Genomic DNA, 23,037 nt, shown 5'->3' with positions numbered 1-23,037 from the left:
TCTTTTCAAGCCATCCACATTGGCGGCCATCTCTGTGCCATAGTTTTAATATGCACTGCGTGAAGAAGTCCTTTCTTTTACCCGCCCTGAAACTTCCAACAGGCTCAGCTCTGCCTCCACAGTTGGAGGCCGCAATGGTTCTAAATACCAGTTGCTGGAAACCACAGGCGGGGAGGGGACTCCTGTGTTCAAATCCTGCTTGTGGGCTTACCCCAGGCATCTGGTCAGCCACTGTGAGAACAGGAGGCTGGACTAGATGGGCCGTTGGCCTGATCCAGCAGGCTCTCCTTGCATTCTTAAAAGGTCCCCTGTGCGGTTTACCAATAAATTGATACAAACAAAACTTAACACTATGAAGTATGGCCCCTCCAGATGTGTTTTTTTGGGGGGATATATTCTGCCACCAAAGGATGTGGGTGGCACTGTGGGTTAAACCACAGAGCCTAGGACTTGCCGAACAGAAGGTCGGCGGTTCAAATCCCAGCAACGGGGTGAGCTCCCGTTGCTTGGTCCCTGCTCCTGCCAACCTAGCAGTTTGAAAGCACGTCAAAATGCAAGTAGATAAATAGGTACTGCTCCGGCGGGAAGGTAAACGGTGTTTCCACGCTGTTCTGGTTCGCCAGAAGCGGCTTAGTCATGCTGGCCACATGACCCGGAAGCTGTATGCCGGCTCCCTCGGCCAATAAAGTGAGATGAGCGCCGCAACCCCAGAGTCGGTCACAACTGGACCTAATGGTCAGGGGTCCCTTTACCTTTACTGTATACTGCCACCATTCATGAATGCAATACTAGCAGTAGGTTTATACTGGACCAACCACACATCCTTCTTCTGCTGCTGCTTTTTTTAATTGGTTTTCACATATTGCATTACAATACAGAAATGGTGTTGGCACAGGAAATGGTGTTGGCTTTGGTACGTCATTCTTCTTTAATAGTTGCTCTGTGATGCTGCCCCAGTGTAAATGCATTATTGTGCCATCTCAAAGGGCACCTCTCGTCCTGCACAACTAAATTCAGGGCAATAAATGAACCAGAGCATTCATGCTGTAAAAAAAAAAAATGTTACAGGATTTTGGCAGGGTGGTATACGGTATGCAATGATTGGAAATGGAGCATCGTTTTTGCCCTAGTACTCTTAACGGGTGCAAATGGTTTCAAAAGCAGGATACCATCATGAACGTGCAATAAAAAAGGAAGCCTGTAAAAGAAAAGGAAATCTTACAATGTTATAAAAACAGTATTTAGAATGAAACCAGAATGACTCATCCTGCTGAGTTGGAGTTTCAATGTGTGAAGGAGCCTCTGAAAGTGCAGAATTTGGAAGCTGCTGCTCAGTCATCTATTGCATACTCATGTGCCTCCTATAAGCCACTAGCAGAGCCAGGCGGTTTTGCTGCCAGGAGCTGCACCCTAAGTATAGGAAACCCAAGACCAGCCAAGTTGTTTGGACCCCTGAGACAAAGTATAATAATAATCCCGCATTGTAGTCCACACTTACGCCCATATTACAGGTTTGAGGATTCTTCTGAGATAGAGTAGAATAATAGAACCATAGACTTGCCATGTAGGCTGGAACCTCCAAGGTTCATCTAGTCCCACCCTCTGCAATGCAGGAACCACAGCTAAAGAATCCCTGACAGATGTCCATCCAACCTCTGTTTACAGCCTCCAGTGAAGGAGGGTCCATCACCTTCCGAGGGAGTCAGTTCCCCTGTCAAACACCTCTTGCCATCAGAAAGTGCCTCCTAATGTTTAGCCGTAATCTCATTGTTTTTGTAATTTGAATCCGCCAGTTCGGGACGTACCCTCCAGAGCAGTGGAAAGCAATCTTCCTTGTGACAGCCTTTCCGATATTTGAAGGTGGCCATCATATCACCCTCCTCTGCACACCTTCCAGTTTACAACAGAATCACATACAATGGCCTTGCAATGTAGTCTGCTGTTCATATTGCAGCTCAAAAGTGGGGCCACGGCTGCTTTAGATTTCCTCTCTGGGCTGCAGCATTAAATTGCCCAGCGCCCCTCAGGTGGGTCAAATCAAGCACTAGGTCACGATGCACAAGCCTCATGCTCTGTTGACTTGCGCTTAGACTGGTTACTCTTATATTCAAAAATTTCTTTATAAAAAAGGCACCCATGAAGTTATCCCCAAGTCATTTCAGTTATACTACACCAAAGTGCTTATTTTGTGTGTGTATGTGTGTGCTTATAATGTCCTAACATCCCAGTTACTTGCAATTCATTTGCATTTCAGAGCCCAGTTTCCGATAAGTCAGTCTCATCATCATTCCTTTCCTTTTCACCTGCTGCCTGGTTAATGATAATGTGTGTGTGTGTGTGTGTGTGTGTGTTTACATGTTGTTGATTGACATCTGGTTATTATTATATCCTGAGCAATCTGCTGTCAGTTCAATTCCTGCGTGGTGGTTGATTTTCGTAAACTGTGTGGCTTTAACCCATATCGTAACACGGCAGGTAGGTGCTATTGGTCTGATACCATTTGTGTCTCCAGTTGATCTTAAAGGGGCATGTTAGTAGCTAGGAGCATGGGTGGTGGCCTCCTTGGGGGGCCCTACTTTCAGAAGCTCTAGGAGCACCGTCGCCCTCTTAAAGCTGGCATTGGCTCTCCAGGATTTCTGGCAGAGGGAGATCCCAACCCTTCCTGGACATGCCAGGGATTGAGCCTTCTCATGCAAAGCACCTACTCTCCCACTGAGCTGTGGTCCTTCTTTTAAGCTCACCTAGGTTCTAAATCAGTACTGTATACACTAACGGGCAAGGTTTCAGAGAAGTGCCTTTGTCAGCCATACTTGGAGATGCAGAGGATTGACAAGCCTGCTGGATCAGGCCAAAGGGGGCCCATCTAGTCCAGCATCGTCTTCTCACAGTGGCCAACCAGGTGGCAAGTGGGATTTGAGCTCAAGACCACACTCCCCTCCTGAGGTTTCTAGCAACTGGTATTCGTAAGCATCGCTGCCTCTGGCCATGGAGGCAGAGCTTAGCTATTGTGGTTAGCAGCCATGGATAACAGCCCTCTCCCCCATGAATATGTCTAGCCCTTTTTTACACCGCCCTACTAGGTGGTCATCCCAGCCTCCTGTGGCAGTGAGTTCCACAGTTTGTGCAATGTAATGAAGTCCTTTCTTTTATCTGTCCTGGACCTTCCAACACTCGGCTTCATTGGATGTCCACGAGTTTCAATGTTATGAGAGTGGGTGAAAAACTGTCCTTCCTCCAATTTCAACCAAGTGTGGCCACACCACAGATCTGCCACTGGGCTGCCACATCCTTTTCTCCTGCTTTGCTTTCTAGAACCTCTCATGTCTTATCTCAATCCCAGAAGAAAGCACTTCCTTTTCACAAGTGCAGAAAAATTGGGTGGTTAGCTAATTCTCCTGCCTCTGTATTATGGCAGCTGCAAGCTTAGCTGCACGATTTCTTCTTTCGTTTCAAAGACTCTGCTTATTCATGCTAAATATCGGGCTTTCCATTTCTGCCCCCATCCTCTTCTCTTAACAGTATGTTTGAGAAGTAAAATGTAATGCAATAAAACATCACGCCCGATCCAAATAAATAATCCTTCTGGTGTGTTACAGGGGTATGTGAGCCAGGAATCTCATCTCTACCACCAACTCACTGGCTAGGTTTAGAGAAGCCACTATTCTCTTATCCATTCAATTTCCACGCAAGAATTGAATCACGCTGGCCTACCTTTTGAGGCCGTTGTGAAGCTTGCAGAGATAATGTATGTTAAGTGTTTGGGAGTATTATTATTATTATATTAAAAAAACTACTTCTAGCGACCCATCATCTCCCCTGGGGACAAAACAGCAAAAGTGGCTTCTCAGGGGCAGGTAACCAAAAATCATCATCATTATGTATTTAAATAATATTGTATTTACCGTTTACCAGAAAATCCCAAGGAAGTTGGAGAATATAAAAACAGAGTTGGAACAGCAGAAGGGGTGATGTCCCTGGCAATAAAAAAAAAAGGCATTCAGCTGTATATACATTAAGTAATTCAAAATAATTGGAGAGGGGGGTGTTGTCACCATAGATGCCGTGTATAAATTTGCTTGCAGAAATTCGAAGCTGTGCGTTGCTGCTGCTAAAGATTGGCTTGCAGACCCGTTTTTCGTTTTCTCTGAGCTACATGAGCCGGTGAAGAAGACGCAAGGTTTTTTTGTTTTGCTTTTGTCCTGTGATCTCACCTTGGCACAAGCCAGGATCCTTGAAGCTGCAGGAGACAGGAGCCTCTCTCCGCCTGTCACCCAACCCCTTTGCTCAGGGTTCTGCTTTCTGTCCTCGTTTCAGCAATGTCTTATTTTAGAGGCAGAGGCTCCTGGCTGTCTCGGGAGGAGAGAGCAGGGAGAATTTGTGATGAGCGGAGAACACAATTCCAACAGGCCAGGAGGGAGGCCCAGTTTTGGAGGGCAGCAAGGTCCAGGGTCCGCTGGCACTCAACATCCAAACAATCCTGGTTGAAGCCAATGGCCCATCAAGTCCAGCAGTCAATGATAGCCCCATCCTCCTCCATAAATTTCCCCAATCCTCTTTTAAAACCATCTAAGTTGGTGCCAATCACTGCCTCCTGCAGGAGGGAGTTACATAGCTGAACTCTATGCTTTATGTTGCCTCTTACTCTTCTTTTCTCTAAACCAGCCTTTCTCAACCTGTGGGTCCCCAGATGTTGTTGAACTACAACTCCCACCACCCCTAGCTAGCAAGGTCAGAGCTCAGGGATGATGGGAGTTGTAGTCCAACAACATCTGGGGACCCAAACAAAAAAGCCCTAAATCAGGCATAGGCAAACTCGGCCCTCCAAATGTTTTGGGACTACAACTCCCATCACCCCTAGCTAACAGGACCTGTGGTCAGGGATGATGGGAGTTGTAGTCCCAAAACAGCTGGAGGGCCGAGTTTGCCTATGCCCGCCCTAACTGCTGCAACCTTTCCTTATAGGTGCCTCAATCCATCCCCTCCATCATTTTGGTTGCCCTTTACTGAACTTTTTTCCAACTCTACAGCATCCTTATTGGGCCTTTGCGTCAGCTAAAAAGAAAGCCCGCTTAAGTCAGACAGGGTGCAATACCTCCTTCAGCCAGCCACCTCGATGGTGCTCAAGAGCAGTTAAGGGACCAGCAGCTCCCTCTTGTGGCCATCTACGGTGGTGATATGGCAGGTAAAGCACTGGAGTCCCACTAGATTTCCTAATTTGATATTCCTGGCACCTTAAATCTGTTACAATCCTTAAATGGTTTTCTGCTTTAATTCTTTCCCCTGACATGCCTCCACCCACCCACACAACCACCCACCTCTTTCATGCTTTTCATACTGCTGCTTGCCTGGTTAATTTATTCTCAATTGCTGCGCTGTTTTTAGCAATAACGGGGAATTGAGTTACGTGGTGGGTTTTTGAAGGTTCTTTTAAAATGGAAACATTTGTACAGAATGAGAGCTTGCAAAATCTGAACGAAAAAGAGAACAAACACAGAAAGAGATGCGTCGACCGCTGATTGCTAAATCAGCATTGGTGTATGCGCAACCAGGAATGAAAAAATAAAACAAAAACAAGCAAGGTCTTCTTTTAAGTGAAGCTGGATCTTGTAAAATATCTGTTTCCTGAACTGAGAATTATTTTTTTTTTTAAGTGACAAACAGCCTTTCAATGTCGCTAGTCCTCCTCATGATCTACACAGATGGTTCTGGCACAACTTCCCCACTTCGTCCGCTGGGCTAAATTAACCATAAAGTTAAGTAATTAGCAGCCGAAATCTCCTGCTGAACGAACCTGCCTACCCCTTTGCACTTTTCTGCAAGTCAATCTGGCTGTTACGCAGATGGAGGCGTTAGAATTATGAAAAAAATCTTGCTTCAGACTGCCAGAAGAGTGTATGCAAGCAATAGCTTTTGTGCCATTCTTCCATTTATTACAAAACAAAACAAAACACCTTGCATGTAGAAACATAGCACTTCTGGGAGAAAGGCGTAGTGATACTCTTGCCTTGAGACACTGGCTTATGATATACAGAGAGTTTATTTGTTTGTTTTTGTCCTGAACCACAGGATACGTGATGGCTGGTCTCGCTGGTCTGCATGGTTCCACAACAGATGCTAGCATGTAGTCTGGAAAGCTAACAGCTCTAAAGTCCAGTGAGACCAGGTTCCTACCCCTGCAGCTGATCCAAGGGCCAGGGCGCATGGAGATTAGTCCCACACAAGCACAGTCCTGAAGAGCTTCCAGGACCATCCAAACCATGGTCCAACCAACATGGGAAGTTAAGCAGACACAGCAGCTCAGCTCTGCTTCCCTTGTGTACTTTGCTTGCTGATGGCAGCATCTGGGCTTGACGAGGCAGGTGACCCTCCCCTGTCCTGAGCCTACTGCAGCTGAGGAATCACACCCTCCCAGAGCTAGCAAGCCCCACCTGACCATCCAGGGAGCTGGGCTGGGTGCCTTTGCCTGCCTCAGCCTCCTGGAGCACCCTCCTACTGCTCCCTATGCCTCAGAGCCCGCCATGTTTGGGGAGAAAGGAGCTCCTCTGGCTCAGGTGATGGGTCCTGCTGCTCCGGTTCCTGTGCACTGACCCCCATCCCCTCTCCATCCTCCATCACCCCATGAGTACTTCCTACACCAACCTCTCCTTCTACATCCCAAGCTTGTCCCAGTCACAGCTACACTCCTCATTGAGATCCTCTTTCTCCTCCCTGCCAGTTCAAGACAATTTTATGCAGTGGATCTTAGGGTGAAAGTGAGACCTGTTTTGTGTGTGGCACCCATCTCCGTGAGGAGGACGACAGCCTGGAAGCAAGGGGAAGATAATGCCAATCCTTGGCCTCTGTTGTGTAAGCTGATGGGCTGGTATACGCATTGCCTAACTCTGTTCTTCCTCTCTCTTTCTCTTCCCTGTTTCCTTTAGTGGGTGTTGAAAAAACTTGAACTGGAACCGGGAGGCTGGGCTCCATGTATCCGGAATCCACCACGGACTCTCCGGCTAGATTCTCGAACAGGCAGACGGGCTCCCCAGGCATGATCTACAGGTGAGCTTCAGACACATTTCCTATTTTCCAGGGCTAGATAAAGGCAATGGGGAAGCCACAGTTTTGCAAGATAGGGCATGGTACTGAATGCAGATTCTATCAGTTTTCTGATGGTTTCCACTTCATTTTTTGTGGGGGGGGGGTAAGTTTCTAGCCCATATGAACAGTGTGTGATTGCTGTTTTCTGAAATCTGAGAGGCTGAGTAAGGTCTTCGACGCTTTGGGGAAAAAGGGCCCCTTTCCGCCTCTCCATGAGTAAAGTTTGGATTCCTTGGGTGCATCGTTTTATATTTAGTGTGGAATGAATGTGACCTCCTGCAGATTGTAACCCCAGTGCTAAGTACTCCAATGCAAAAGTCAATACTAGCTTCTTCTTTTAATTCATAAACTAGGCACATTATGAGTGTCACTATATGTTTCCCTGCAAGTTCAGAAAGATGATCAAAACTACCTCTGGGTCTAAAAATACAATACCTAGAGCTTTCTTCTTCTTTTTCTTTTAAATAACCTTAAGAACTTTAATCCAAAATGTTGTCATCCCAGAACAAGGATACCATATATGTAGAAAAATCTCCATTGGTTCTTAATGTTATTCCTTTGATTTCTGAACTTCTCCCCATCAAAATTATCAACCCAGCTCTAATCCTGACAGTCATTTGCCCCTGGATGTGATTTAAGGGCAGCCCACCAGCTTTCTCCTTCATCATAGCTGGATATTGGATATTGCCTCTGCCAAATGTTGACACGAATCGCAGGCTATGGTTCCACAAGATCCTTCATTTCGAACACAATTGCTTCAGTAAATGTGCACCGAATCATCTTGGATGGCATGCAAACCTTTGAGTAACATAGGGTCGTAGGTCAGTGGGAATGTTGAGACCTTGCAAACCATGATTTGCAAACTGGGAACCAGACTTGGAAATGTATTGCTAGAAGTTTGGAGGTGGGGACAGTGTGGATGATACCTATGGATCCCTTCCAAAGCTGTGATCCTGTTGCTGTGCCGTTAGAATCTACAAGAGGAAGCTGGTGACCCAGTCAGATCGGTTCCTTTGTTAAGGTAATAGCCTTGGTTGGCCGGTTAAGTACTTCCATTTACATGTCCAAAGAGGTTGCCATAGAGACAAACAGGTGGGGCTTTTTCCACATCACCCGGCTGGATGTCCCATCATCCTAGGAATGGGTAACAAGAGACCAAGGTGGGAGGGAGGTGTTTGGCTGATGCTGGACACAGAGGCATGTCTTCTTCTGTGGTGGCGCCAAAGCTGTGGCTTGGGGCTTCCCTGGAAACCAAACGGGGAAGCAGGGTTCCCCTATGTTTTTGACTCCATTTCTTTTGGCACTCACCACCTGAGATTGCCGGTGGAGGGAGTGGTCATTATTGACAGAGGTCAAGCTTCCAGCATCTTCAGGAAGCTGAAAGTGCTGTTTACTGTCTGAAATGTTGACAGGGTTTCTGAATACTTCTGGCAGAAGTGAAAGGTGGTGCTAAAGGGATTCCCCTGCCTCGTGCAGTAGACTTTGGGATCTATTCCCCACCCCCACCCCTCCTTTGTTCAATTCCACTCCACATAATAGGACCAAGTGTGTTTTGGGGGGAATGCAACATACTAGAATATTTAAAGGGTAGAGCATCCATAAAACGCCTTTGTGGGCATCTTCTCTGTGCTCCAAGGATCTTACCATCTGAAGTCTGATGGCAGAGAACAGAAGAGAGGGGAAGGATCGTAGAATTGTAGAGTTGGAAGGGACCCCCATCTAGTCAACCCACTCTGCCATGTAGCAAAGAATCCCTGACAGATGGCCATCCTACCTGTGCTTAAAAACTTTCAACAGAGGAGAGTCCTCCGCCTTCTGTGGTCATCTGTTCCACTGCAGAGCAGTTCTTGCCAGCAGAAACTTCTTCCTAAAGCAGTGGTAGCTAAACTTGGCCCTCCAGCTGTTTTTGGACTACAACTCCCATCATCCCTAGCTAACAGGACCAGTGGTCAGGGATGATGGGAAATGTAATCCCCAAACAGCTGGAGGGCCAAATTTGGCCATCACTGTCCTAAAGTGAGAAGCAAAGCCGACTAGGGGTGAATGCAATCAGGTGTGCTGATAAGATTTACACCTGTGCTGAATTTTTCCTCCACTGAAGTTTGCCCACTTCTCACTTTTTGCCGGCTGTATGTTTGGACAAGAGTTCCTAGCGCTCCTGTGTCAAAAACCAGGGAGGTGGATGTGAAAACCCCTCTCTTTGGTTTGCTGTGCAACTTGTGCCAACTTCCCTTCCTACACAGGTCCCTTCTCCCTGTCCTCCATGCGGTTAGGTCCAGGACCCTGTGCAGGTGAGCAGCAAACGCGCGCTGGAATGGCGATCTCTGCAAACGTAAAGACTTGCAAAGTCAAATTTACAGAGAAGTGCCAACCTCTTCCACTTGGTGGCGCCGTTGTAACAAAGAAGTAGACCAGCAGGAGCCTAACAGAGAGAGGAAGTAAATAAGCAAAAGCATCTTTGACTGTGATCCCAGAGAGGTCTACTTTGTGTTTGTGCGCACGCGCTGGTTTCTTTTTACTGTGACTTGTGGATCTTTTCTTCTTTTTCTCCCTTCTGCTTTCGGAAGTGCTCGCTACGGGAGTCCCAAAAGACAGCTCCAATTTTACAGGTAATGGCACCAGCGTTTCTTTCTCAATGCACCTGATTCTGGGTGTCTGTGGACAGGTAGCTGTTGGTTCATTGTGGTTAACTTCGCATCTCTCCCTCCACCGCCCAGAGTCACTCTTCCACCTGCTGTGTCGGAGGCAGAAATGCAACAGGTGTATCTTTCATCACCACATCTCCATTTTCTTTTCGGAGGGGGAGGAAAATAATGGTCCTCTTTGAATGCCTGCTACCACCCAGTTGTGAAATGCTCAGAGATATGATGTTGCAAACCTATTTTCTACAGTATTTTGAGGGCTGTACCAAAATATTCCCCAAAATACCTGCTTGTATGGCTCCAAGGATGGCGTTATCATCTTGGAGGGCCTCTTTTGGTGCTGTGTCTGCTCATCCTTCGGAGGCAAACTGGCTCCCTCTCTGAGTTATATGCCTGATGGTCTCTTCACTTTAATGTGGATCCGATTATCAGGTTGTTCTTGTTCTTGTCTATATTTTTATTATGTATGTTATGTTTTAGCTTGTGATTTTATGCTGTGAACTGCCCTGAGACCTGCAGGGTATAGGGCAGTATACAAATTTAATAAGTAAATAAAGTAATAAATAAAGAAATAAATTTGTACCAGTGCCAAGGAGTGGGGGTGGGGGTGGTTGGGGTCTTCATTTCCCTGGGAAAATGCTCGAGCAATCAAGTTGGCAGCCATTCTTAAGGAAAACCTGCTTTCAAAGGTGGCAGTTATTTAAAGATGTAAATAGTGTATTGCCTGCTTAGAATGTGTCCAGGTCCTCAAAGTAGAGTGGCCGGCATCACCCTTTTCACCCAAAGGAAGAAAACGTTAGGTGCCAATTTGCAAACAAGTACCAGGCGACCACACACCCCTCCTGAACCCTTGCTCATAGTTTTGTTTCCTCCAGACAAACCACAAGTTAGTAAGCAAAGTTTGCCCTATAGTTTGCAGCTCAGGTTTGGCTGAGAGAGCTAAAACCACGAGCCCAGATTTGGACAACGTGCTAAGCCAAACCGCAACTTAACTCAGTGTAGCACAGGAGCAAAAACATTCTGCGGGGAGAAAGGTGGCTGCAATCTCCTCTCTGGGAGCCTGACAGTTTGCTTGTCCACTGCAATGCCATGGTTTAGCTTACCTGAGTGAGGACAAAGTGTACTGCAAATTTGAAGGGGAAATTGAATCTGCACATGTAAAGGACTTTGTCTGCTTCTGCTGTAGGCTGGGGTGACTCCCGTCCAGCACTTTAGGTGTGTTTTAAACCCATAAAGCAGGGGTGTCAAACTCAAATTCATCGGGGGCCGCATCAGCAGTTTGATCACCCTCAAAGGGCCGGTTGTATCTGTAGGACTATGTGTCCACTCTTTATTATCATAAATTATTGTCACTGCATTCAATTATTGATAATAATAAACAGCATCATGAAGCAAAAATATTTCCTGTTTGAAAACAAATATATTTACATCACTAAATTCTGAGCACATTAATTCTACATGATATATTGTCAAATTATTATAATGGCCACAGATCTTCAAATTCTAAAAACAAAACTTTGATCCCATGCAAGAAAACAAGGTTAGGGCAACTTTAAAACAATTTTAATGTCCAGTCGTTAAAAATATAGCAAAACAGGAAGGGGATGCACAAAACTAATAATTAAAATGGGGGGAGGGAATGGAAAACCTTAGCATCATGGGTGTAGCCAAGGGGGGCAGAGGGGTAGCTGCCCGTCTCTAAATCAATAAAAATCATTCCCTCACTTTCCTCCGCCATGAATACGGAGAACTTCGTGGCCAGCGAGAGGCTCGTGACGCGGCCTACGTGCGGCAGGGGTCGCAGGGGCGCCGCGCGCATGAGCTCCGCTTGCGGGCCTTACTGGAGCAGATAAAAAGCTGGGCTCGTCATTTCTTTCCCCGCTGAGGGAAAGCGGGAGTGGGGGCGTTGCTTCGTCTCCAGAGGCTCCGCCCACCCGCCTGCCTGCTTTTCAGGCCGCGCATGTGCTGAAGAGGCGGCTTTCTTGTGTAAAAAAAAAAGAAGTGAAAATAAAAGGTGAAGGCTGGCGGCCGGCGGCGGCTACACGGGCCACATGACGAGGTCTGGCGGGCCGGATTTGGCCCGCGGGCCTTGTGTTTGACACCCGTGCCATAAAGTATGCTTTGAACTGATTATTGATGGATTGGTTTGTTTCAGTTGGCTCAAAGGCCATGTTGCATGCAGTGAAATGCGCTTTTACATTTATTGTCCATTTAAAAAATATTTTTTAAATGGAAATAGCTGCCACATGGGACCTTTGGACTGGATAGGAACTGGTGGGCAGGGGAATCTAAGCCTGATAAACCCTCTCCTCTTGGAGCTGCTATATGCGTTGGGGGAAACTGAACATGTTGAATGCAACAAGATATTTAATGCCGACTCTACATTGACCCTTGAGTGTCTCCAACTTGGTGTTAACTTAGATGAATGCCAACTGATATTGCATGATGCTGAGTCAAATGGCCTGTCAAATGATCAGGTTTCTACCTTAGAAAAACTTTCTTTCCTGCTGTTTCCTGGCACTCACACTTTTGCCTCCTTGTTTCATATTTTAAAATAATCTTATTTAATATAGCGCCCTTGTGCCTGAGACTTTTCGGAACAACCCCAAACAGGAGTGCAAAGGTCCCTGCATCAAGGATGCTGCAGTTTAAATATCAGGAGCGACAGGAAGGAGATGGGGCAGTGGGGCGTCACAGTGGACTGTGAGGAAATGCAACATGATTAGTTATTATATGCACCAATGGTTCCCAAAGTGGGCTGCAATGCCCCCCCCATGGGGGATTACCTGGGGAGCGCTAAGAGGGAAGGGGGCAGCCAAGGGGGAGCTGGGATGTAAATGTGTATCAGACTTTGAAAAGCTGGTATCGCTGGATCAAGTTCACCAGTTCCGGTGAATTAATTAAACTAAATAAATTAAATTGTATTTTAATCAACTTGTTTTTATTTTGGTTGTTAGCCGCCCTGAGCCCGGTCTTGGCTGGGGAGGGCGGGGTATAAATAAAAAATTATTATCATCATTATTATTATTATTAATAGTTTCAACTGGATTTTGAAGAGATGTGCAATGAATTGTTACTGCTTTGAATTTTACTGTGGTGTTATCTTCCTTAGCGGGTTGCGCAAACCACTATTTTGAATAATGCTTTTTTTATGGAATAGGGTAGAGGGTGCTGGGACGTAGGTGGCCCTGTGGTCTAAACCACTGAGCCTCTTGGCCTTGCCGATCAGAAGGTCGGTGGTTCGAATCCCCGCTACAGGGTGAGCTCCCATTGCTCTGTCCCAGCTCCTGCCAACCTAGCAGTTCGAAAAAACGCCAGTGCAAGTAGATAAATAGGTACTGGTGCAGCAGGAAAGTAATCGTGATTGCACCAGAAGCGGCTTAGTCCTGCTGGCCACATGACCTGGAAAGCTGTCTGAGGACAAACGCTGGCTCCCTCAGCCTGAAAGCGAGATGAGCGCCGCAACCCCATAGTCGCCTTTGACTGGAGTTAACCATCCAGGGGTCCTTTACCTTTACCTATGGAACAAAGTGGGCAGTGGCCTCGATAGGTTTTGGAATTGCTAATATACATAATCCATGTGCATTGTTTTCAATAGAGTAACATAAGCACAAGAAGCGGGGGGGGGGGGGTTTCCCTGCACCATGGCGATTACAGTCTCATATGACAGCAACACAGAAACACAGGGGAAGGAATGTTAGCAAATGCATTTTGCACACCATTGGGCTTTGCTTCAGGTTGGGTGTGAACCCCTTGATCCTGTCAAGGATTAAGGACTTTACCCAGAGATGGGGACCCTGCCAGCACGGCCGAGGGTCAGGAGTGCTGGGAGTTGTGGTGCAACAACCCGGTTCCCTATCCCTGGGTTGGGTGGAAACCATGGATGGTTGAAGGAAGAATTATGGATGCCATGTTGGTGTTCTAGGAAGGTGCTGGAGGAACAAAGACTTGGGTTACTTTGGGGCTACATAGACATTAGAGCATCATCCTCCCCTTGCTGCATTTCAAGCTGCATCCTACATTGCTGTACAGACTGTAGAGGGAGCAACCCGATGACCTTCCCCTCTTTGTTTCCCTGCACCAAATTTCTTAAGTCGCCGAAGCTATCGACTGAGCATGTGCAATGGCCTCCTGAAACTGTACACACCTCAGCATAAGTGCAGCTTCTGTTTTTGGATAGGTTGAAAGCTGGCTTGTGGGATAGCGCATCCAGCAGGAGCATTCATCAAGGAGCCACAGGATACTTCTGGGCTGTAGCTAGAGTCATACATACTCAGCTTCAAATGCCAGCAGCAGAAGCGTGGCAAAGCAGGAGTAAGTCATAATGTGTATACACAGCGTTAAGAGCGGAGGAGGCTTTGGGTAAGCTGAGAGTCATAGAGAGGCGTGGACATTGAAAGCATCCTACATCAGGCTGTGGCTCCGCCTAGTCCAGTATTGTTGCCTGCCCGCTGACCCTTTTAAGGATTCGAACTCGGGGCCTTCCGCATAAGAGCATCTAAAGAGCCTGCTGTACCAAGGCAATTGAATAGCCCATCTGGTCCAGCATCCCGTTCTCACAGTGGCCAACCAGATGTCCCAATCAGGAATCCTACAAGCAGGACCTGAGCAACTCTCCCACCTTGTGCTCTGCCAGTAACTGGTGTTCAGAAGCATTGCTACCTCTGACAGTGGAGGCAAGGCAGAGCCACCAATAGCCCTCTCCCCCATGAATTTGTCAAATCCCCATTTAAACCCATCCAAGTGGGTGGACATCATGGCCTCCTGTGGGAGGGAGTTCCACAGTTTAGTTCTGCTCTCTGCAAAGAAGGGATTTCTTTGATCTGTCCTGCATCTTCTAACATCCAGCGTCATTGGATGTCCACAAGTTCTGGTGTGATGAGAGAGGGAGAAAAACTCCCCCCTACCCACTTCCTCCGTGTCGTGCATCATTTTATAAACTTAAGAACTGCACGCAGGGAACGTGTCCTTGCTGGCTGTGTGCTTCTGGAACCTAGAAACAGGTGAGATCCTTTGTGCATCCCGCCCAGGGCCGGCAGACAGTGCTCCACGCTCTCAGGCAGAGCAAGGGTCTGTTTGCATCATCTCTCACCTTTCAACAGAGTTGCCCGTGGTTGTTGCTTTATGTGAGGCAGCAGCGTTTGGGGGGCCTTGAGATAATTGGATATCCGGAGTCCTCGCCGCCAGCAACCACCCGACACAACAGCCCGCACGGCTCCTCTGGCAAGGGGGGGCGCAATGTGCGTTGGTGCTGATGTGTTGGCAAAATCCAGACCAATTAGCTTTTCCCCAGAGCGAGTCTGGGAGGCCGTCCAGTCCCTGTTAATCGGGGAAAATGCATTAAGAGAGGGATAAAAGGCGAAACAGCCTCGTTCTGAGCTTCGAGAGTAGAGCAGCCACTTAGCCTCGGAAATCTCTGCATTAACGGGATCGCTGCTCGGGAATGTGCCACTGGCTGACCTAATGGAGTCTGGCTACCAGGGGTCTCTGCACACGAAGCCCCCCGCTCCTCTCCCCAGTGCTGAAAACCCTCCCGCTCACATGGATACCACTTAGTGTTTTGTTCGGGGGGGGGGGGCGGAAATCATGAACTGCTCAACTGGAAAAGTATCTTAAGAGGTGTACACTAAACAGCATAAAACAATGATCACTAATGCACAGCTAAGATCAGCAAATATTTAAAAAGCAAATATGCATGTTATTTGCCCAGCAGAAATCTCTCTCTGTGTGTGTGTGCTTCTTAAAACAATTGTCTTAATTGCATTCAATATCGTTCCTTTCCTTCCTGGTTTCTCTGCTGATCTTCGAGCTGTTTGTGGTGCTAGTTCTGCCCAGGCTCTCAAGTAGAATCCAGGTTGCCCTCTGTACATGGCCTGGCACCTTTTGCAACCCGCAGATTTATTTTTTTATTGGTGCACTTTTAGTGGGGATGGCAGGCACTTCATCTCAGGACCATGGATTCGAGCCCCACATTGTGTGAAAGATTCCTGCATTGCAGGGGGTTGAGCTAGATGACCGCTGTGGTCCCCTCTATGATTGAACCTGCGACATTCTGCATGCAAAGCAAGGGCTCTACCGTCTGAGCTATGGCGCTCCCCTTAAGAACACAGAGTGTTGTTTTATGATGAGAAATGCAACAAGGAAGGACATTGCTTTAAAAAATCAAAATCAAAAGGGAGGACAAAAATGGGTGATGCTCTCATTCCCGCAGAATCCACCACCTTATCCATTCCCATGCCAGAGCTCATTAAAGCCAGATAAATGGAAGCCTCTGGGGTTTTCTGTTTGAGGGAGGGGGCATTTTTGATGAATTGGAGACCGGGTTTCAGCAGAACGCTGGTCTACCACCCCATAGAATCTCTGCCGGTCGGTGTAGATGGACCAATAGCCTGGCCTCATGTGAGACATCTTCCTGCTTTGCTTAAATCGGTGACCTAGTACTTTCATTGTGTGCAGAAGGTTCAATCCTGGCATCTCCAGGTAGTGCCTCTCACCCTATAAATGAGTTGATGCAATGAATATATGGCTGCAGTTTTTGTAGGGGGTGTATGTTACAGGGCTAGGTTTTTTTCAGTGGGGGGTGGAAAATCTTCTCATGGGAGAGCTTGTCCATTGCTCCTCCAAAATAGCTCCTTACTTCTTCCCAGGGGAACATACCAAGCTTTTATATGATAAAGGAACAGGCTTGCCATTGGGTTTATAAACCATCTTCTTGACCTCTGGTGACACCCCTATCTTCTATGACCCCTTAGTCACACCGCAGTGTGACATTCAAAATTGGTTTCTAAGATAGGATGTAAATACCGCCCATCATTATCAATAGTCACTTGATGGCACATAGCTTAACACAGGGGTCAGCAACCTTTTCCAGCCGTGGGCCGGTTCACCGTCCTTCAGACCATGTGGTGGGCCAGATTATATTTTGGAAAAAAATAATGAATGAATTCCTATGCCCCACAAATAACCCAGAGATGCATTTTAAATAAAAGCACACATTCTACTCATGTAAAAACACCAGGCAAGCCCCACAAATAACCCAGAGATGCATTTTAAATAAAAGGACACATTCTCCTCATGTAAAAACACGCTGATTCCCAGACTGTCCGTGGGCCAGTTTGAGAAGATGATTGGGCCTTAGGTTGCCTACCCCTGGCTTAACATTTCAACCTAGGCCATAAATTTGGGTGTGGGGGGAATGAGCCAGGGTGTGCCTTAATCCCAAGATCTGTACCCAAGGGACTATCTCTCTCTGCCGAAAAGGAAAGGATTGCAGTGCATTTTCTGGGCAAATGGAATACTTTCCAGAAGTCCTGGTTTCCAGCAGGCTTCCGCAGGTGGAGTCTTGCCTAGGCGGAAGAGAGAGGGTTCTATTCCTTTAATCTGGACAGTATGCTTCCATTGATGCAGCCTAGAATTGCACACGCTTCACCACACTGCTGACCCATGTTAGCCTTGTGGTCTACCAAGACCCCTGAATCCTTTTCATGTGTCAAGCCAGGCATCCCCCATCCTATATTTGTGCACCTGATTATCCCTCTCTCAAGTGGAAAACCCTGCATTTGTCCCTGCTGAAACCATTTTGTGCATTTTCTGCTTAGGGAATTTGCCTCTCCCCTGCAACAAGAAGGTTGAGTTTGACTAGGGCCAAAGTTTGCTGCTGCTTCTTTTAGCCAAGGTGACTTTCGCTCCATACTGTAGTTTGCCAAGCAAAAGGGAGCCATCCCATCCTTGGCAAAGCTGCTCCTGACTTCTGGCTCTACCAGGAGCAGGGAGAGAGACTTCTGGCCCATCCCGAGCCATCCATCAACCCGTTTCTCTGCCTCCATCGCCGCTGTGACAGCATCCGAGGCCTGGAAGGCACCTTCTCTCTGCACCTGACAGGTTTGCACCGAGAAGAAGTGAGTGATGGACGCCAGTCCTCATCAATCGGCTGCTTTCCCCAAATGCTTTTAGAACGAGAGGATCCTGAATAATTTAGCTCCCGTTTGGTAAAGGGGAGGTGGGGCGGGGTGGGAGAGAGATCCTTAATAGGCCTTAATGGATCTGCTGCTAAACATCTTTGACTCTGGAGGGACCTGCCTCAGTCCAGGATAGCTCTTGACGGCTGGCGTCGACACTCCCCTAATGAAAGCCACGCCTGTGCGCTCGTTAAGAGCCCTCCGTGCAAAACCTAACGAGCTAGAACTTTTATTTAATGAGCAGGATTCCGAGAAACCGGGTGAGTTTGGGCGGACACCGGAGCGATCGGGACCAGAGCGAGGGCAAGGCTTGTTGGAGATTTCACTGTTTCGCAGGAGAAAGGCTAGGAATCCTGGGGTCTTGATGGCGAGGAAGCCTTTGTTGATGGGGAAAAGGGTGGCTGCCTCTTCCTTTAGGGTTTTGACCACCCAGCATCTATTCAGAGACAGACGGTTCCCCCCAGGTGATTCTCCATCTTTCTCCGCTTGACATCAGGGCATCTTCTCCAGGAAGTTTTGCGGTTATTTAAATTTCGGGATGCAAAACTTGGGTGGTGTGTTTGTTTTTGTTTTTTGATAAGTATGAGATGTTTGGAATTTGAGGAAAGAGGAGAGATTTCAGCGATGGTTGGATTTTTATTTTATTTTTTGCATTGTATGGTGAGACAGGTTCTAGCAAGGGCAGAGAGCTATGGTGAACTCCAACCGACCTCCATTGTAGATGGGATGGTTCCGTTCGCTTTTCCCAGCCTGAAGGTTAAAACACGGAAATAAACTCCTGAGTTCAATGGGATTTGCTTGTTAGCAAGCGTGCGCAGGATTGAACCCTTACAGAATCAGGCGGCTATTGTTGTTTCAGGGCAGAGGTGAGTTTTGATTTTAGAAAAGGAAGAAAGCAACCAGAAGATACTGGTTTCAAATCCCAGAAATGGCCGAGGCTGTAGGAATTCACTCCTAATTCCTTCCTGTATTTAATTTCTTTTAAGTATTCTATGTGGTCCAGGGATGTCTCTGTGTGAAAATGGTATGTTATTTTCAGATCTGAGGTTGATTTCCTTTGAATTTTCTGTTTGTGCATTTATGTGGCTGTGCATCATTTTCCTTCCCTTTCTGCATATTATTTTAATTTAATTAATAAACCCTGCTATGCCTCACACTTACCATTCCTGAAGGATTGCCCAGAATGCCCATAAACCTTTGACCGCATATGCAAGGTTGGTTTCATACCTAGGAGTTGATGTGCTTGAGAGTTTCAAGAAGAATGAGCATAAGGGAATGGCCAGAGTATTAGGCTGGAGAAAGCAGGATTATTGAACCCTGCTTGGAGTTGAATCTTATTGGGTGGCCCCTGGAAGCTTAGGGTCTCAATTTAGCTTTGAAGATTGCTATGAGGATAATTTTACCACTTTGAGCTTCTTGAAGGAAGGGCTTCCATTGCACTCCCAAATCTCCTTTACAGACTCTTAGAATTGTAGAGTTGAAAGTGACCTCAGATCTATTCCAATCCCCCCTGCAATGCAAGAATCACAGCTAAAGATTCATCCAGCTTCTGTTTAGAAACTTCAATGGAAGGAGAATCCACCACTTTCTGCGGGAGTCCATTCCACTGTCAAATGGCTCTTTCCTTTTTTTTATTTTTATTTTTAATACTTTTATTTTGCTCTAAACAAATACAAATAAATATAGACACCAAAATTACAAAAGAAAATTCCATAATAATAATAATAATAATAATAATAATAATAATAATGAAAAAAGCTAAAAAACTACAAACCTCTTTCCATCACAGAATTCTTCCTAAAGATTAGTCGGAATCTCCTTTCCTGTAATTTGAATCCATTGGTTCGGGTCCTAAGAAATAGGATTTTCCCATCTTTGTAACAACCCTTTAGATATTTGACGATGGCTGTTGTATCACCCCCCCCCCCCCCAGTCTTCTCTAGGCTAAACATACCCAACTCCGTCGGCCGTTCCTCAAAAGGCTTGGTTTCCAGAACATGGTCGCCCTTCTCAGCGCACCTTCCACATCTGTGATGCCCAAAGCTGGACATAGATAGTCTAGATTAGTCAGTCTAAACAGGCACCAACTAGCACATCTTGCTACATGCCCACTACATAGGCTCTATACCGGGGTGGGTAACATTTTTCCTGCTAATGACCACATTCTCTTGGGAATGTTCTATACAGGCCATATATAAGCATTGGGTGGGGCCATCTTTCCTCTCATTCTTCCGTTCCTTTTTCTTTCTCTTTCTGATACTCACTTCCCACCCACCCCCTCCAGAAGTCTAGAGCTGATTGCTTGCAAAGCACTTTTGAAATTAGGGTAAGGGCTGCATGCAACTCTAAGGCTGCAGAATACCAACCCTTGTCCGATATGCACTCTGATCCTCCCAGACACTTGTGTGTAAATGACCAAGGGGTCAGGCAGAGCCCCCACTTGAAATACTGTGTCCAGTTCTGGGCACCACGTCTAAGGAGGATATTGGCAGGCTGTAATTTGTGCAGGCTGGGGTGATAAGAGAGCCACCTTAAAATATCTAAAGAGCTGTCACATAGAAGATGGGAAAAGCTTGTTTTCTTGTGGGTAGAACCCAAACCAACGGATTCAAATGACAAGAAAGGAGATTCCAACTAGACCTTAGGAAGAACTTTCTGCACGGAAAAGTCCATTCTTTTATCTGTCTGGAATCCTCCCACATTAAGCTTCAATGATCAAGAGGATTTTAGCTAATCAATTTATCAGCTAATTGTTGCAGTCTAGAGCTGCTTTCCCAGCTGGGGGCTGATTTATTTATTCCATTTATTCCTTTTTTCCTCCAAGGAGCTCAAGGTGGCACACACAGTTCTCCCCCTGCTTACAACAACCCTGTGAGGTAGGTTAGACTGAGGGGCAGTGATTGGCCCAAGGTCTCCCGGTGAGATTCATGTCCAAGCAAGTCCTGGTCTGTAAATCTTAAGTGCTATTACACATTGACTCTCTGATTTGCTCTGATGGAGCCGCTGCCACTACCCACTGCGCTTATCCAGGAGCAAGCCCCTTTGCACCTAGTGAGATTTACTTCCCTATAAACATGCCCCCGGGACGAGCCTAGGACTTGCCAATCAGAAGGTCGGTGGTTCGAATCCCCGCAACAGGGTGAGCTCCCGTTGCTCGGTCCCTGCTCCTGCCAACCTAGCAGTTCGAAAGCACATCAAAGTAGATAAATAGGTGCTGCTCTGGCGGGAAGGTAAATGGCGTTTCCGTGCGCTGCCCTGGTTCGCCAGAAGCGGCATGGTCATGCTGGCCAGATGACCTGGAAGCTGTACGCCGGCTCCCTCGGCCAATAAAGCGAGATGAGCGCCGCAACCCCAGAGTCGGTCACGACTGGACCTAATGATCAGGAGTCCCTTTACCTTTACCTTTTTTAACATGCCCCCAGCTTTCATTTCAGAGCCTCAGCTTCCATAGCTTTGAGGGATGCTGGCTTAGAGCATCGGTGAAGAACATCTGTGGTTGATAGACATCAACTCCCTTCATCTCTGACAATTGGCCATCACGCTGGCTGATGGGAGCTGGAGCCCAACAACCACTGGAGGGCCATAGATAAAAGAATAGAATTGTACAGTTGGAAGGGACCCCCAAAGGTCATCCAATCCAACCTCCTGAAATGCAGGAACATGACCCTACCCCCACCCCTGTCTTGGAAGCTGTTTTGATCAGCAAGCCAGACTGTGAGCCACAAACGGGTCCAACATTTCTATGTCCTGGGCCGCTGAGGTGGGGGCACACCACTTGCAATATCTCCAGCCCTCCCCAGATTGCATTACAGAGGAACTGGATTGAGCAACCTCTAACCATCCACCCCTCTTGGGGCCAAAGAATCAGACTATAGAAAGAAGACGGGTTCCCTTGCTGATATCAATGATCCCTTTAAAAGCTGCAGTCTCAGCTACTCTAACAGCCTCGAGTGCTGCCTTTATCGTCCTAAACTCGAGGATTTCAGTGCAATTGATTGGAAATGAAATTTCGCGGGGATCCTTCATTGCTCTTGAAGCCTAATGGGTATTGATCAAGCCCAGATGGGGGCCAGGGATGCCCATTGGTGGGTCTTTCCAAGGTTCAGTGTGACAAAATTTGCACAGCAGCCTCTGGTGCAGTGAAGGGGCTTTGTTATCCCTGAACAAAGGAATGGGGAAGGAAATGGACAGAAACGAACAATTTCCTTCCAGTCATTCGTCGCTTCTCTCTCCCGTTCTCTCTCTCTCTCTCTCTCTCTCTCTCTCTCACACACACACACACAGAGTGTCCACATGTAATGGACTTAACTTCCTACTACAGTTAAAAATCACCCTAATAATAATTGGAATCCAAATATTATTCAAACTAATAACAATGTGAATGACCGTGGATCTAAGATGATGATTAAATGAATTTCAGTTACAGAAAATAAAGGGCTGAAAGAACAAAGAAAATGAGGAGGAAAAAAGTGTAGAAAATAAAATAAGAAAGAAAGGTATAATACGGCAAATATAATCAGTTACATTTCCATACATTAATATATAGATATATAACTAATTGTTGTTGTTGTTTAGTCATTTAGTCGTGTCCGACTCTTTGTGACCCCATGGACCAGAGCACACCAGGCACTCCTGTCTTCCACTAATATAATAATAATAATAACTAATTTTATAATATTATATATTATATAATTATAATAACTAATATTATTGTCCAGTGGATCTAAGTTGCAGGAACCAAGGATGTTATCTTATACTGAGTCAGATCATTTGGTCCATTTAGTTCAGTACAGTGACCAGCCCAACTCTCTCTCTTTTTTTTTCTATTTTAAAGCCATCCAAGTCAATGGCCACCCCCGCCTCCTTTGGGAACGAGTTCTGTAGTTTAACTCTGTGCTGAGTATCTGTCCTGAATCTCTGGACATTCAGCTACATTGGCTGTCCACAGATTCCTGTGTTATGAGAGAGGAAGAAAATCTTTCCTCTGTCCACTTTCTCCATGCCATGCATTATTTCATAAACTCCTACCATGCTGTCTCTTATTCGTGTTTTCTCCGGAGTTCAGAACATTGCAGGGGAGTGACTCCATCCCCTCCTTAATCATTTTGACTTGCCTTTTCTGAACAGAGCCCCCTCCCCTGTCTCATCTCTCCTCCCTCCATCCTTAAAAAGCTGCCTCATGGTGAGCCAGACGAATACTCCACCTCGCTTGTTATTTTCAACACCAGTGTTTCCCAAACTCGGGTCTCCATCTGTTTTTGAACTACAATTCCCATCATCCCTGACTACCCTTCCTGCTAGCTAGGGATGATGGGAGTTGTAGTCCAAAAACAGCTGGAGACCCAATTTTGGGAAAC

The 23,037-nt window shown here is 46.6% G+C and overlaps 1 protein-coding gene across 6 annotated transcripts in view; it reads left to right on the top strand.

Annotated features, from left to right (window-relative positions):
* Window positions 1-23,037, top strand: part of KCNAB2 (potassium voltage-gated channel subfamily A regulatory beta subunit 2) — a 103,636-nt gene that overhangs the window by 27,055 nt on the left and 53,544 nt on the right. For 4 of the 6 annotated variants that reach the window (XM_083452209.1, XM_083452205.1, XM_083452207.1 and 1 more), the window contains exons 2-3: window positions 6,921-7,041; window positions 9,648-9,689. In XM_083452209.1, the coding sequence (XP_083308335.1) occupies window positions 6,965-7,041; window positions 9,648-9,689 (119 nt within the window). In that variant the 5' untranslated portion in view covers window positions 6,921-6,964. The remainder of the gene's footprint in view (window positions 1-6,920; window positions 7,042-9,647; window positions 9,690-23,037) is intronic. The other 2 variants (XM_083452201.1, XM_083452208.1) reach the window with 1 other exon arrangement.

The sequence above is a fragment of the Podarcis tiliguerta genome (genome assembly GCF_965153285.1).
Source record: "Podarcis tiliguerta genome assembly, chromosome: 8".
NCBI classification, from domain to species: Eukaryota; Metazoa; Chordata; class Lepidosauria; order Squamata; family Lacertidae; genus Podarcis; species Podarcis tiliguerta.
This window is presented reverse-complemented; position numbering and strand designations above follow the sequence as displayed.